The sequence below is a fragment of the Podarcis erhardii genome (genome assembly GCF_964252035.2).
Source record: "Podarcis erhardii genome assembly, chromosome: 10".
Taxonomy (NCBI): domain Eukaryota; kingdom Metazoa; phylum Chordata; class Lepidosauria; order Squamata; family Lacertidae; genus Podarcis; species Podarcis erhardii.
Window position 1 is genome coordinate 2,099,086 of NC_138500.1, and position 14,592 is coordinate 2,113,677.

General features: G+C 46.3%; 3 protein-coding genes and 2 long non-coding RNA genes across 5 annotated transcripts in view; 2 read left to right on the forward strand and 3 right to left on the reverse strand.

The window, feature by feature from the left end:
• Positions 1 to 3,677, forward strand: part of GOLGB1 (golgin B1) — a 71,458-nt gene extending 67,781 nt beyond the window's left edge. Inside the window, exons 35-36 of the mRNA XM_081879563.1 lie at positions 1,051 to 1,101; positions 3,228 to 3,677. Coding sequence (XP_081735689.1) covers positions 1,051 to 1,101; positions 3,228 to 3,364 — 188 coding nt within the window. The 3' untranslated portion in view covers positions 3,365 to 3,677. The remainder of the gene's footprint in view (positions 1 to 1,050; positions 1,102 to 3,227) is intronic.
• The window catches only part of LOC309352075, a 73,297-nt gene extending 64,348 nt beyond the window's left edge, over positions 1 to 8,949 (reverse strand). The window contains exon 1 of the long non-coding RNA XR_014161088.1: positions 8,718 to 8,949. This is a non-coding gene — a long non-coding RNA (uncharacterized lncRNA). The remainder of the gene's footprint in view (positions 1 to 8,717) is intronic.
• LOC309351075 lies at positions 4,714 to 6,664 on the forward strand. The gene is made up of 2 exons (XR_014160684.1): positions 4,714 to 5,151; positions 5,928 to 6,664. It is a non-coding gene; the product is annotated as an uncharacterized lncRNA (long non-coding RNA).
• On the reverse strand, positions 6,714 to 8,189 carry LOC309351139 (olfactory receptor 5T7-like). Its single transcript, XM_081878517.1, has one exon. It carries the CDS (start codon positions 7,993 to 7,995, stop codon positions 6,973 to 6,975), a length of 1,023 nt encoding a protein of 340 aa, XP_081734643.1. The 5' UTR covers positions 7,996 to 8,189; the 3' UTR covers positions 6,714 to 6,972.
• Positions 8,950 to 13,603: 4,654 nt separating the features above from the next.
• On the reverse strand, positions 13,604 to 14,557 carry LOC309351623 (olfactory receptor 5V1-like; the record flags this gene model as incomplete). Its single annotated transcript, XM_081879414.1, has 1 exon — positions 13,604 to 14,557. One exon carries the CDS (start codon positions 14,555 to 14,557, stop codon positions 13,604 to 13,606), a length of 954 nt encoding a protein of 317 aa, XP_081735540.1.
• Between the last annotated feature and the right edge of the window lie 35 nt (positions 14,558 to 14,592).

The window sequence follows — 14,592 nt, forward strand, 5'->3', positions numbered from 1 at the left end:
TCGGCGCTGGACCTCAGTGCTGAACGATGGGGGTGGGCAGTGCTTCCCCCACTAAAAAAAATGTTTAGCGGTCCTGTCCTTTTCCTACCATAATGAAATACTGCCCCTCAATAAGACCAAATATAGATTCACCAAATGTTAAGGAGTATGCGTACCCCTGCATACCCCCAGGGGAAAGCACTGGGGGTGGGACTTCTGCCAGCAGAGCAGGTGTTCTGCAGCTGAGCTATGGCTCTTCCCATGGATATTTGGTTGCTGCCCTTCATCCAAAGATCTCAGGGTGGTTGAACAAGGAAAAAAAGACAGAATAAAGCCTAAATCATAGAAAGAAGAACAAAACTAAACTATAACCTCACCTGTCCCACAAACACATTCAAAAGGCTGCAGAATATTAATCATTCAAAGGCTTGGTTGAAGAGGAACGTTATTTGCCTAGCATCTAAAGATAGGCAATGAAGGCGCCAGGCAACCCTCCCTGGGGAGAGCATTGCACAGATGGGGAGCCACTGAAGAGAAGGCCCCGTTCTCGTGTTGCCATCTCTGGACCTCTCGAGGAGGAGACACATGAAGGAGGCCCTCAGAAGATGATCTCAGGGAGATGAGCTTGATTTCTGTAGCTGGAGTCAGAGTGCTTCTGTTTAAAGGTTCATGTTTCAACTAAGAGTGAACGATACATACTTTTCACTTGCTCTCTCCTGCTTGTAAAGATTTTAAGATGCTTTTAAGGTGAAGGAGACAGAAGACTTATTTGTGAAATAACAGCTTTTTAGTAAGTTAGTGATGAAGTACAAAAGCCGTCTCTACAGATGGTGGGTTAAGGCATTCAAGTGCACTGTTGTAAAGGGTAAAGAAACTGCCTTTGTTATAGCTGCAATCTGCGCCTCCATGTAATATATGTTGCAATAATCTAACCTAGAGGATAGCAGTGCAGCTGAGGTGGACGGGAGGGCAAATGGAGGGCTGCCTTTGAATGCACCTGGCCAGGTAAGTGCCTGGGGTGTCCTTCCGTGCTTGTTGCAAGTTAACTTACCCCACCTTCTTCCCTTGCAGGAGCGAGCCAGGCAGGGCTGTGTGCTCGAGCCCTCTACGATTACCAGGGAGGTCAGTCAAATGTTTTGCATCCGTTTGGGGCTTGGGGTGTGAGGGTGTGAGGGTGGTGGGGATGGAGTTCTGGATAGATCACCCACAGCAGACACCATAGAATCACAGAATGGTAGAGTTGCAGGGGACCCCAGGGGCGTATCTAGTCCAGCCCCTTTTAATATTGTCATGGAGAGGTTGTTGAGAAGAGGAGATAAGTGGCTATATTATATTTGGGGAAGGGTTCCCTGGGGTTCAGAAAGGCAGGGGCAGGAGGAGTGGGGTCTCCCCCCCCCAATAAAATGTGCACACCACTTGATTGTCAGAAAACCTCAGAGCGGTTTGCAAATAAGGATACTAAACTTAACAGCTGACAGCAATAATTCCAGACATTCGAGATAACCATAGACTAAAAACAGGTTAAAACACACACCAACTTTCTAAGCAAAGGAGTCGGCTTGTCTGAACAGTTTTTAGCAGGCATACAGTGAAGGCACCTACCTGAGATCAATAGGCAGGGAGTTCCAAAGATAAATAAATGGGTATCATGCGATACCAGCAGCAGTGCCAGTTCTGCCAATCAACACAAGTGGTCATATGTGGGGCAAGGCGATCTCACAGGTAAACTGGGCTCTGTATATTAACAGTAACACCTTGAACCTGTCCTGATAGCAAATCGGCAACTCTGAGCGCAGGTGTTATATGCTGACAAGGCCTCGCGCCCATCAGCAATCGTGCTGCAGCATCCTGGATCAAGCGCAATGGAAGTCCCATGTGGAGCGCATTGCAGTAATCCAGCCTTGAAGTAAGCAAGGCACAAACTGCTGCAACCAGACTTTCCTGATGGAGGAATGGCTGCAGCTGCCAAGTGATGCATCACAGGCGTATATTATGGGTTGGCACCTGCAGGTCCTTGACCCCAAAAGAGCAAGCTTGGTGCATGTCCAGGAGCAAAACTACATGGGTTCTGGGTGGGCTTTGTACTTGGAAAGACTGGGGGGGAGGCGCCAGACTGATACAACGGAGAGACAATTGGTACAACCAAGACCCCCCCTTCTGTCTTCTTCTTCTCTGGCGGTCCCTCGTAGCCGAGTAAGATTGTCTTCCATAAACACGGTTTTAACAGTGAGTCCGTAAGTGACTGTGGAGCCCAATTCTGGATCCACACGTCCTTCCACAGTGGGGACATTGATTTCCAGGGGGGAGTTGATCACGCTGTGGATTTGCCAAGCGTGCCTTCCTCTTAGCACGTTTCTCCCTTGTGTCCTGAGTTCGAGTGTCTTCAAAGCTCATGACACCTTTGGTCAAGGCTGTATAATAATAATAATAATAATAATAATAATAATAATAATAATAATAATAATAATTTATTATTTATACTGCACCCATCTGGCTGGGCTTCCCCAGCCACTCTGGGCGGCTTCCAACAAAATATTAAAATACCGCAATACATCAAACATTAAACGCCTCCCTAAACAGAGCTGCCTTCAGATGTCTTCTAAAAGTCTGGTAGTTGTTCTTCTCTTTGACATCTGCTGGGAGGGTGTTCCACAGGGTGGGCGCCACCACCGAGAAGGCCCTCTGCCTGGTTCCCTCTAACCTCGCTTCTCGCAGGGAGGGAACTGGCAGAAGGCCCTCGGAGCTGGACCTCAGTGTCCGGGCAGAATGATGGAGGTGGAGACACTCCTTCAGGTCTACTGGGCCTTTGAGGCCATTTAGGGCTTTCAAGGTCAGCACCAACACTTTGAATTGTGCTCAGAAACGTATTGGGAGCCAATGTAGGTCTTTCAAGACCGGTGTTGTGTGGTATCGTCGGCTGCTCCCAGTCACCAGCACTCACGGGCTCCTGTTTCCCAATTGTTGGTATTTATACTACATTTTTAAAGATTTGCCTTGAGAGAGTCTTTATACCTCTTTTGTTGACCACCAGCATTACACTTTCCATTTTTAAGTTCAGTATAGAGTAGTTGCTTTGGAAGACGATTATCAGGCATCCGCACAACACGGCCAGTCCAACGAAGTTGATGTTGAAGAATCATTGCTTTGACACTTCTGTAACCCTGCTGTGGTACTCACACCGCTGCTCGGGAGAGGAGGGAATCCCAGCTGACTGACCCACCCTCTTTTCCCCTCCCCCTTTTTGTCAGATGGGGACGATGAGATTTCCTTCGACCCTGGAGACACCATCACGGACATCGAGCAAGTGGATGAGGGCTGGTGGCGTGGATCCTGCCGAGGCAGGCATGGCCTGTTCCCAGCCAATTATGTGGAGCTGCTGCCTTGAAGTTCTCTGTTGTAATGTGGAAACGCCGTGTGCCCCAGCCCCACTGTGCCCCCACCCCAGCATCCTTCTGTTTCACACCAATAGGCTCCAATCCAGCCCCGGAGTGGATAAGAGCGTGGCTTTCGCCTTGCAAGAATCTCCCAAATCATTGAAATATATATGTGCTTTTCCTTCCAAGTGCAGTTTCCGAATTTGCTCAGGCTGCCTCTGGGCTTGATGCATCCTTCCTGTTCTCTCTTTCTGAGGGAACCGCAGCTGCCTAATTCAGCTCTCCACCAAATCACAGGACTGTAGAGTTGGGAGGGACCCTGCGGTCATCTAGTCCAACCCCTTGCAGGAGGAATCATGGCTAAATAACCTCTTCTTGGAAACCTCTAGCAAAGGAGACCCCACCGCTAGATTGCTCGAAGCAATGCAATGATGCTCACATGAAAAGACGCAGCTGGAAGTTTGAAAATTCTGGGAGGGAGCCAGAGAAGTTCAAGGGCTGGAGAGGGTGTGCAAAACCTCAGATGCTGCATCACCGGATATTGTGTTAAAAAAATTAAAAAATTGTCCAGTAGCACCTCAGAGACCAACTAGGTTTGTTCTGGGTATAAGCTTTTGTGTGGATGCACACTTCTTCAGATACAAGAGGTCATGGAGAGGTTGTTGAGAAGAGGAGGTAAGTGGCTATATTATATTTGGGGGAGAGTTCCCTAGGGTTCAGAAAGGCAGGGGCAGGAGGAGTGGGGTCTTTTTAAAATTTTTATAAAATGTACATGCCACTTGATTGTCAGAAAACCTCAGAGCGGTTTGCAAAAAAGGATACTAAACTTATCAGTTGACAGCAATAATTCCAGACATTCGAGATAACCATAAACTAAAAATAGGTTAAAGCTCACACCAACTTTCTAAGCAAAGGGGTAGGCTTGTCTAAACAGTTTTTAGCAGGCATACAGTGAAGGCACCTACCTGAGATCAATAGGCAGGGAGTTCCAAAGATATATAAATGGGTATCATGCGATACCAGTAGCAGTGCCAGTTCTGCCAGTCTAACCTTCAGGTACCTGAAGAAGTCTCTATGCACACGAAAGCTTATACCCAGAACAAACTTAGTTGGTATCTTAAGGTGCTACTGGACAATTTTTTAAATTTTTTATTTCGACTGCATCAGACCAACACGGCTACCTACCTGCATCTGGATATTGTGTGTGTGCGATCGCACAGACACACACGCTTTGTAACGTAGGTGGAGGAGAAGCCCTTCTTATCTTTTTGTGTTGCTCATCTTGCAATGCTCTACCAGGGGGAAAACATGCATAACACATCATATGCAGTGTGCATAAAAGGATAAAAAATAGACTCTTGCATGTGGTGGATAGAATATGTCAGCCTTCCAGAGCTCTGCAGTCATTTCGGACTACAGTTCCATCAGCCCCATGCGGCTGTGATAGTTGGCACTAATGGGAGTTGTAGTTCAGAGCATCTGGAGGGCACGAGGTTGGGGGACGGGGGTGCTGTGAGTTGGCGCCTCTCCATTTCGGCAGGTACAGGCTTCAGAATTTGCCACAAAGCAGAATTAACTGCATGCTTTCAAAAGAGTCCTCAGGGTTCCTAAGAATACTCACCCACATTGATCCCTCAGCTATTAAAAATGAAGAGCTTCCATCACGCTCATTTCCGAAGGTCTCACGATCCCTACCTGGCTGTGGGCAGATGCACATTTTGCTTTTGGGTGGCCCTAAAACCTCCTTTAATTCTAGGGCATTGTTCATGTGCGACAGGCTTCCAAGAAGACCTGTTGCGTGGCTATTCCCTCCCCCCCACAAGTGTGATGAATAAAGACACAGGACACAAGTGTTTTAAGTTAATGGGCGAAAATGGCCACAACTTTATTGATTACAGGTAAGAGAGGTATTGGCTTTAGGCATTGGCCCCTAACTGACTATCCGGTCTAACCGGGAAGGGTTAAACACCAACAGGGGGAGCTACCCGAGATGCATATCCCTAGGCTCTCCCCGAGGGGTTACCGCTCGGGGGCGCGCTTTAGGCCCTAGCCTCCGTAGGTTTCGGACGAGGCGTCGCCCCTCGGAGTCCTTTAACAAACTACCCTTCAATCATTGGGGGAGGTGATGGCGCTCCTCCCCCCCGACCACATTTGCATGACAATACCCCGGCCAATGCCTACCGCCATAACCGAGGAAGTTGTGACAAATTGCTAAGAGGTAGGCGAAAAAACCAAGTGGCTCCCGAACCAGCCAATTAGCCAAATGGAAAAATTCCTACCTGGCCCCAAGCGGCGACCAGCCGAAGCCCAAAGCAAGGTCAATGGCAAACCTAAAGGGTGCGTGGGTGGGAAATCGCGCTCGCTGCAAGGAGAAAAGGGGCGAGCCGAGGGCTGCCCCGACCTTATGTGGCCTCTGGAAGGCCCGCCCCCGCCGCCAGCCGATTGGCTGGCGTGCAGGGGTGTGACTGAGGAAAATCCCTGATTCCCGCGAGGCTGACGCCAGCCCCGCGGGAGTGTGGGCGGGGTCGTGAGCCCGCAACCCCACCCTCTCTTGAAGATTGGTAGTGGCATTAGCCTGTAGGAAGGCAAGTTTTCTGATTCCATTAAACACACAAGCACACACGCACGCACACACATTGTTCACCATGCCTCCCCCTGGGGTCTCAGGGCCAGAAAGGAGATCTGGGGCAACCCAGTCAGATGGGCAGGGAATAAATAATGATCATCATCATAACCACCACCTCATCATAAAAGCCAAGCCAAAGAATCAAATCAAAGTTTACAGACACACCATATGTTTAAAGTGCATGGTTTGTCTCAAGGAATCCTGTAGTTTTTTAAGCTTGCTGGGGTGAGGGTCTGATATGTACAGTAAAAAACAACAACAATGGGTTGAGAAAGTTGTATTTCATGGGCTGTGGCTGGATGAGAGATGGCTAAGTGCCAGGGTGGTAGAGAGCAGTTGGGTAGAGACTAAACAACAAAGATGGCGTACATTTGGCTATTTAATGTATGAAAATGCTCTTGCAGACTCTTTGAAATAATTTTCATTTGATTTTGCAAGTGTAGAGTTATAACAATACCAAATACGTATCCATATTTAGAGATTTCTATGAATCTCCAGACTTTCCACCACTCCCTCCATAGGTCCTATTGTCAACATTTTCAACTGCATATTATTTCATCACCCTTATTTTATACCTCTCCATATTGTCCATAATATTAGTTGCATTGCAAGTATTATTAGAATCCTGCTAATGTTTTCATCTGCTTACAGTGGTCTCCTAAATAAATTATAAATTTCCCCAAAATTGAAGTTTTTATATTCTTGGTTCTTGAGCCTTCCCGTCAGTTTTGCCATTTTGGTGTACTCCAACAGCTTAGTTTGCCATTCTACTCTGGTAGGGAGTATAACTTCTTTCCATCTCTGGGCTAATAGCATCCGTGTGGCAGTCGTTGCATACATGAAAAGTCTTTTCTGCTCCTTTGGGATTTTGGTACAGACTCTGTCCAGTGATGCACTGCTAAGTAAAGTCGGATCGTTTGTGGTGTGAGCCTCCGTACTTGAACTCGCAAAGGGGAATTTCCCCAGGGGAGCTAGGCCCAAGAGGAATCCCTGTTAGTGAGGGAAACTAAAGCCCTTCTTCAAGCCCCCCCGAACCTTCCTCAGGGCTTCCTTCACCTCCTTGTTGCGGAGGCTGTAGATGACAGGATTCAACATGGGGATGATGATACAATAGAGAGTGGAGATCAGGGTGTCCACTTCCAAGGAGTAGCCTGCACTTGGGCGGTTGTAGTTCACATCGGCCATCCCAAAATAGATGATGACCACAACTATGTGGGCTGCACAAGTGGAGAAGGCCTTGTGCCTGCCGGTGTTAGAGCGGATCCGAAGGATGGCCGACAAAATGAAGATATAGGAGATGACCACCAGGAGGAAAGGGGCCATGCCCATAAAAACGTTTGCTATGTGAAGAGCCATCTCGTTGACATAGGTATCACTGCAGGCAATTTGCAGAAGAGGAGGGACATCGCAGAAGATGTGGTGGATCTGGTTGACCCCACAGAAGGCCAGGTTGGTGGAGAGCGCAGTGTGAATGGCAGAGTCTAAGAGTCCCCAGATCCAAGTAGCCGTGGCCAGAGGGACACACACTCTTCTGCTCATCAGGTGAGCATAGCGCAAGGGTTGACAAATGGCGGCATAGCGGTCGTAGGCCATGACGGCCAGCAGGGCACACTCGGACCCCGCAAAGGTCATCAGGAAGAACATCTGGGCCATGCATTGGTTGTAGGAAATGGTGTGCCTCTGGCGCAAGAAGTTTACCAGGATCTTGGGGACGGTGACGGACGAGTAGCAGACGTCCAAACAGGATAAATGGCTGAGGAAAAAGTACATGGGGCTGTGGAGGCGTGAATCCAGCTGGATCAGAGTGAAAATCATGGAGTTCCCCACCAGGGTGATGAGGTAGATGGTCAGAAAGAGGAGGAAGAAGAAGACCTGACCTTTGTGGACCCCAGAGAAACCCAGGAAGATGAATTCGGTCACCACCAGCGTCTGATTGCTGCTTCTCTCCATCAGGGTCAGCTCTGAGATGAGAACCAAGAAGGAAGTGAGATGAATGGGGGCAAAACCAGGATTCATAAATACATGCAGGTGGAATCTTTCCTTCTTTGTGGAGCAGCCAAGACCAAGAGCCCCAGCCCAGCTCTTAGGTTCTGGGCTTCCCAGTCAGAAAGGGCAGCTCCCAAAATGGTTGGGCAACACTTCTCTTCACTCCCACCCTGCATTTTTGATCCTAACAACTCACCTTGGCAGTAAGAGCAATTGGTGGTCAGGGTAACCTTGGAGGAGGTCTGGTCCTTGGGCAGGGGGCGGGGGATAACAGTTCCCTCAATGGAACACTCAGGATGAAACAGTGAAATCTGCTATGATTAAATGGGCACAAGATGTTGGACATAACATTATGATGGCTGACTGGGAACAGTTATGGACCACAGGTATGAAATTTACGGCATGTAATGCCTTAAGAGAGAATTTAATGAAAATGATCTACAGGTGGTACATGACACCATTCAAGCTTGCAAAAATATATCATTTGCCTGACAGTAAATGTTGGAAATGTAAAGAGACTGAAGGTACATTCTTTCACCTTTGGTGGACATGCCCAAGGATTAAGACCTTCTGGGAGATGATCTATAATGAAATGAAAAAGGTATTTAAATATACCTTCCTGAAGAAACCAGAGGCCTTTCTCCTGGGCATGGTCGGCCAATTGGTGCCAAAGAAGGATAGAACTTTATTTATGTATGCCACAACAGCAGCAAGAATACTTATTGCAAAGTACTGGAAGACACAAGATCTACCCACCCGGGAAGAATGGCAGATGAAGGTGATGGACTACATGGAACTGACAGAAATGACTGGCAGAATCCGAGACCAGGGAGAAGAGTCGGTGAAAGAAGATTGGAAGAAATTTAAAGTTTACTTACAGAAACATTGTAAAATTAAGGAATGTTAGAAGGATGCTGGAATGAAGTTATGTGGTTTTAGCAGAAATGTTATAAAGGATTAAGTAAAAATGGATTGTTAATTGGTGAAAGAAGAGAATGTAAAATTACAGTATATTAAGATAAATTATTAGGATAAAAACAAAGATGGAAAGGACTTGCTGAAATATCTAACTGAACTAGAATACAAAAAAAGGGAGGTGTGAGGAGGTCAAGGAAACAAGCAAATGAAAGATAAGCTATGGGAAGGTTTGATTTGTTTTTTAATTGTTTGTACTTTTCTGTGTTTTTTTGTTTTTACTCATTGTGATGTATTGTTTTGGGTTTTTTTGGCTTAATTTGGTGTTTTTTCTTTTTTCCTTTTGTAACCTTTAAAACTTGAATAAATATTATTTTTTTAAAAACAAACAGTTCCCTCAAGCCATTGGTTTACCATTTTTGCCATAAGTCCTCTGGGCAATGATGACCTCCCTCTGTACAGCATTGGGTGGGCACCAAGTCCTTTTTGCTGCTTGAACCTCCTGGCTGATGCAATGCAGGGCTCAGGTGTCCTGTGTTTACATACAAAGATTCTCCCTTTCTGTTACCATTTTCGGATCTGTTAGCATTTCTGTAGCAATCATTGAGCAGTCCGATAGGCTATGATTCTCAGAATTAAAGTACCGGTACTTAGCAAGAGCTTGTTCCGCTTTTTTTTTTTTTTTTTTTTTGTAGTAGTAGTAGAAATTGGGAGTTTCAAAAGATTCACTCCAGAAGCACCTCCATATAGAACAAAATCACTTGGTATACAAGAATGACTCCACAACTGTAATCGATCTTCTGAATGTACACACTGGGCACAGAAACACCACATGGCCTGAACCTAGATCAGTGGTTCCCAAAGTATTTTGGGGCTAGTACCCCCTTGGTTCCATAAACTCGTTCCTAGTTTATCCTACCCTATCGAAAGCAATATTCAGAATGGGACTTTGCATGATTTGCTAGAGAAGATAATAATGCAATAAGATTTGAAACAGTGACAACTACTTGCATGTTTATTCAAAATCCACTTAAAACTATTTAGTTTATTAAATTTAATTGACAAACTTGAACCAGTGATACCAGCTTCCCATAGTCTAATAGTCCTTTGCACCTGTAGTGAATGGTATGGTTTGCACTGGCCAAAAATATGGCTGAAAACACCACAAAATGGAAGCGATGTCTTTGAACTGTCAGTGAACTGATCACGAACTGTGTTGTATAAGTGCTAATGAAATGTGGAAAACATCTTGATGTTTGGGCAAAAACAGAGTGTGCTGGAACGGAACACCATAAGGAGGCTTGGTCCTGGGCTGTACACCTTTACAAAACATTCAGATAAGTTCAGAGTTGTGAGACGATACCAAGGACAAGGATGAGATGTCGTCAAGAGTAAGGATGTGAGATGCCAACAACAAGGAGTTGTGTAAGCATCAGGAGTTACCATGTATCAGATGAATAAACAAGGTGTATAACTATCAAAGCTCTCCAGCCTCAGGTGCGTGCCGGACATATGACAGCGCTGTCTTCTGCCACCGCGACTCTTACGGGATCTGATCAATCCAGTTGAAGAGTGGTGAGTATAGATGTGTGTGTGGTTGTGTGTGTGGTTGAGTGCATGTTCCCTGTCTTGTTATGTTTGTTAATCAATAAAACAATGCTGTAGAAAATCCAATATTCGTTGTCTGAGATTTACTTGTGCTTAGAGTGCAGTATTGGTCTCATTTATGCTAAACATCGAAACATTAAAAGGACCTATTGGTCACAACGCAACACAACGCAACGCAACACAACACAACACAACACAACACAACACAACACAACACAACACAACACAACACAACACAACAACACAACACAACACATCTCTGCTGCCCACTTGCCTCTTAGTGCCGCCTTTGGGAACCACTGACCATGATTGGAAGATGACCAAGAGAACCCTCTCACACCCCCTTCCCTTGTCCAAGTGCAACACAACAGCCCTGCAGTGCTGTCAGTGGGCCAGGCTCTTCAGTAGCTGCTGTTGCCAAGGTCTCACTTACTCCGGCAGTACTTTTTCGTGGTGGGGGAGTGGGGGTGTCTGTTGTAAATCTGCAGCCGATGAATAAGGCCGATGCATAAAACCACTCTGGACTAGGGATGGGCGCTGTGTGAATCTCAGGTTGCATTGAAAGGCAAACCTACCAAGAAACAGACACACTGCAAAATTCACTCCTCTCTGAATTTTGCAACCCAGTTCTCCAGTCAAGAAATGTATGTACTGGGTCTGAGTATGCATGCAAATACATACCTTAGTTCAGATAGCAAACCAACAGGCATTATGTTAGAGATGTGTATCTTGGGCAAAATCGCTATCAAATGTGAATATTAGGAGAACATTGCACTAAAATGCTGATGGACTCTCAAGAGGACATTAAAAAAGAAAGAAAAAAGATTCCCAAACTGATGTGGAAATGTATAGATCTGAATTTTAGATTGGAAAAATGAGAAATGGAGAGAAACCTGAAACTGACCCAAGGAAGGTGCTTAACACTGTGGGGAAAAAAGATGTCACAGGTTGGCTCTCCTGAATGTCAGCTGAACATTAGGCATCTTAGCTTATTTCTTCATTTTTCAAGTTGTTTTAAACATCATGCACTGTATTACACAGCAGCAGATAAGGAGTTTGCCTGGTTTTAAATGAACTGGTGCAGACAGACGAGTGATTCCTCCCCAGTCTACCCTCATGGCAAATAAAGAATTTCCTAAGTTTGGAGGTTATTTTGTGGGTCCCTTCATTTCTCTGCTCCTCACCTGGCAACTTCCTGCCGAATGAACTTGGATGACGGCTATGACAGCTGCTGCTCTGGGACAGGTGTGGAGACAGTTTCGGATGCTGGTGCTCCTTCCAGGTGAGCTGGTGAGGAGAGCCAGGCAGGAGGTAGTAGGTCAGAGAAGGTGAGGGGAATGAAGAGGATGGGTGGGTTGTAGGATCTCTACCTTTCCTCCTGTCAGAACGAGAGACACACCTGGCTGTCACTCATTTTCTGCCCAAAGAAAGGTCTCCATTTCCTGCTGGCCCAACCCACCGTCCTTCATGCATCCCCACATACCTTAAAACTTACCCAGTCTCCTGCCTGTGTCCTGTGGGCCCCAGTCTGGAAGGTAATATGGCTTTTATTGTTTGAGGAGCCCCTGGAGAACATGCATTTGCATCACAAGGAATGAAGATCAAGGAGTCCAGGGGGAAAAAATAATCTCCCCTTTTGCCCTGGGCTTCCTTTTTTCTGGCAGAAAACACTGGCATCAAGGGTATGGGGTGGAGCCCAAGGGGGTTGCAAACAGCCGTGTTCAAATGAAGCCCTTAGGGACAATTCAGTTTGCAATTAAGGCGATCCTTTCTAATTCACACTTTCTGGAACACAGGCTTTGAAATTTGCACTTGTCCAGATTTTGCAACAACAACAACAATATGCCACCTACCTAACTGGGTTGCCCCAGCCAATTTGGGCAGCTCCCAACAAAATATGAAAAACACAGTAAATGCAGTCAATTAATGTGTATAAAAATGCATGAAGTAGGAGAAAAGGTGTAGACAGAAAACCTAGACAGCATCTTAAAAAGCAGATCACCTTGCTGACAAAGGTCCGTATAGTTCAAGCTCCGGTTTTCCCAGTAGTGATGTATGGAAGTGAGAGCTGGACCATAAAGAAGGCTGATCGCCGAAGAATTGATGCTTTTGAATTCTGGTGCTGGAGGAGACTCTTGAGAGTCCCATGGACTGCAAGAAGATCAAACCTCTCCATTCTGAAGGAAATCAGCCCTGAGTGCTCATGGGAAGGACAGATCCTGAAGCTGAGATTCCAATACTTTGGCCACATCATGAGAAGAGAAGACTCCCTGGAAAAGACCCAGATGTTGGGAAAGATGGAGGGCACAAGGAGAAGGGGACGACAGAGGACGAGATGGTTGGTCAAGTGTTCTCGAAGCTACCAGCATGAGTTTGAGCAAACTGTGGGAGGCAGTGGAAGACATGAGGCATATTACTAATACTACTACGACTATTATTATTATTGCTGCAAAATCTGGACTAAATCTGGCGTGCTCCACTCCACAGGGTCACAAAGAGTCGGACACGACTAAATGATTAAACAGGAGAAAAGGTGTATTTATTGTTGTTGCTGCTGCTGCTGTTGAATTTATATACTGTCATATACCTGAAGGTCTGAGGAGGGTTCACAGAATATTTTAGGCGGAATCGTGTTGGGAAACGGCGTATATGAAACAAAATAACATTCAAAATTGACTTTACACTAAGATACCAGTGATTTTTCAAGAAGATTGAAAAACAACAACTACACAAACTAACGTGGAAACAAGGAGATCTGAAGTTAATAGCGAAAAATTGAAATATTTTCCATATTGTTCTCAAGGGACTAAACAGAAACAGGAGGACACAACAAGAACAGCCGTTATAGGATTTGGGGACAGTGTGAGGTTTGAGGCTATCTCCTTTTGTGACAGTGTGCCATGTTGAATTTGTCAGCTAAGCAGCTCTTCAGACTGGGAGACAATGCAGTTGCTGAACTGGGTGTTGGACACAAGACCCAGTGCAGAATCATGACCTAATTCTTTGGAATCTGTCTAGTAATGTATTGCTGAATTAAGTCTAACCAATGGGAATATGGTGTTAACCACTGTACTTTGACCCCCAAGGGAAATTTCCCCAAAGGCAGGAGACTCTGTTAGTGAGGGAGTTCAGAGCCCTTCTTCAAGCCCCCCAGAACCTTCCTCAGGGCTTCCTTCACCTCCTTGTTGCGGAGGCTGTAGATGACAGGATTCAACATGGGGATGATGATACAATAGAGAGTGGAGATCAGGGTGTCCACTTCCAAGGAGTAGCCTGCGCTCGGGCGGTTGTAGTTCACATTGGCCATCCCAAAATAGATGATGACCACAACTATGTGGGCAGCGCAAGTGGAGAAGGCTTTTCGCCTGCCGGTGTTAGAGCGGATCCGAAGGATGGCTGACAGAATGAAGATATAGGAGATGACCACCAGGAGGAAAGTCCCCAGGCTGACAAACACACTTGCTACATGAAGGGCCATCTCGTTGACGTAGGTGTCGCTGCAGGCGATTTGCAGAAGAGGAGGGGCATCGCAGAAGATGTGGTGGATCTGGTTGGCCCCACAGAAGGCCAGGTTGGTGGAGAGCACGGTGTGAATGGTGGAGGCCAGGAGGCCACAGGTCCAAGAAGCAGTAGCCAGAGGGACACAAACTCTTCTGCTCATCAGTTGAGCATAGCGCAAGGGTTGACAGATGGCGGCATAGCGGTCATAGGCCATGACAGCCAGTAGGGCGCACTCGGTTGCAGAAAATATCATCAGGAAGAACATCTGGACCATGCACTGGTTGTAGGAAATGGTGTGTCTCTGGTGCAAGAAGTTCACCAGGATCTTGGGGATGGTGACAGACGAGTAGCAGATATCTATGAAAGCTAAATGGCTGAGGAAAAAGTACATGGGGCTGTGGAGGCATGAATCCAGTTGGATCAGAATGAAGATCACCCCATTTCCCACCAGGGTGAAGAGGTAGATGGTTAGAAAGAGGAGGAAGAGGAAGGACTGACCCTTGTGGACCCCAGAGAAACCCAAGAAGATGAATTCGGTCACCACCAGCGTCCGATTGCTGCCTTCCATGGACTGCATCAAGGTCAACTCTGAGAAGAGAACCA

Coding starts and splice junctions, on each gene's coding strand:
- LOC309351139 (XM_081878517.1), bottom strand. CDS start 7,995: ATGAATCCTGGTTTTGCCCCCATTCATCTCACTTCCTTCTTGGTTCTC.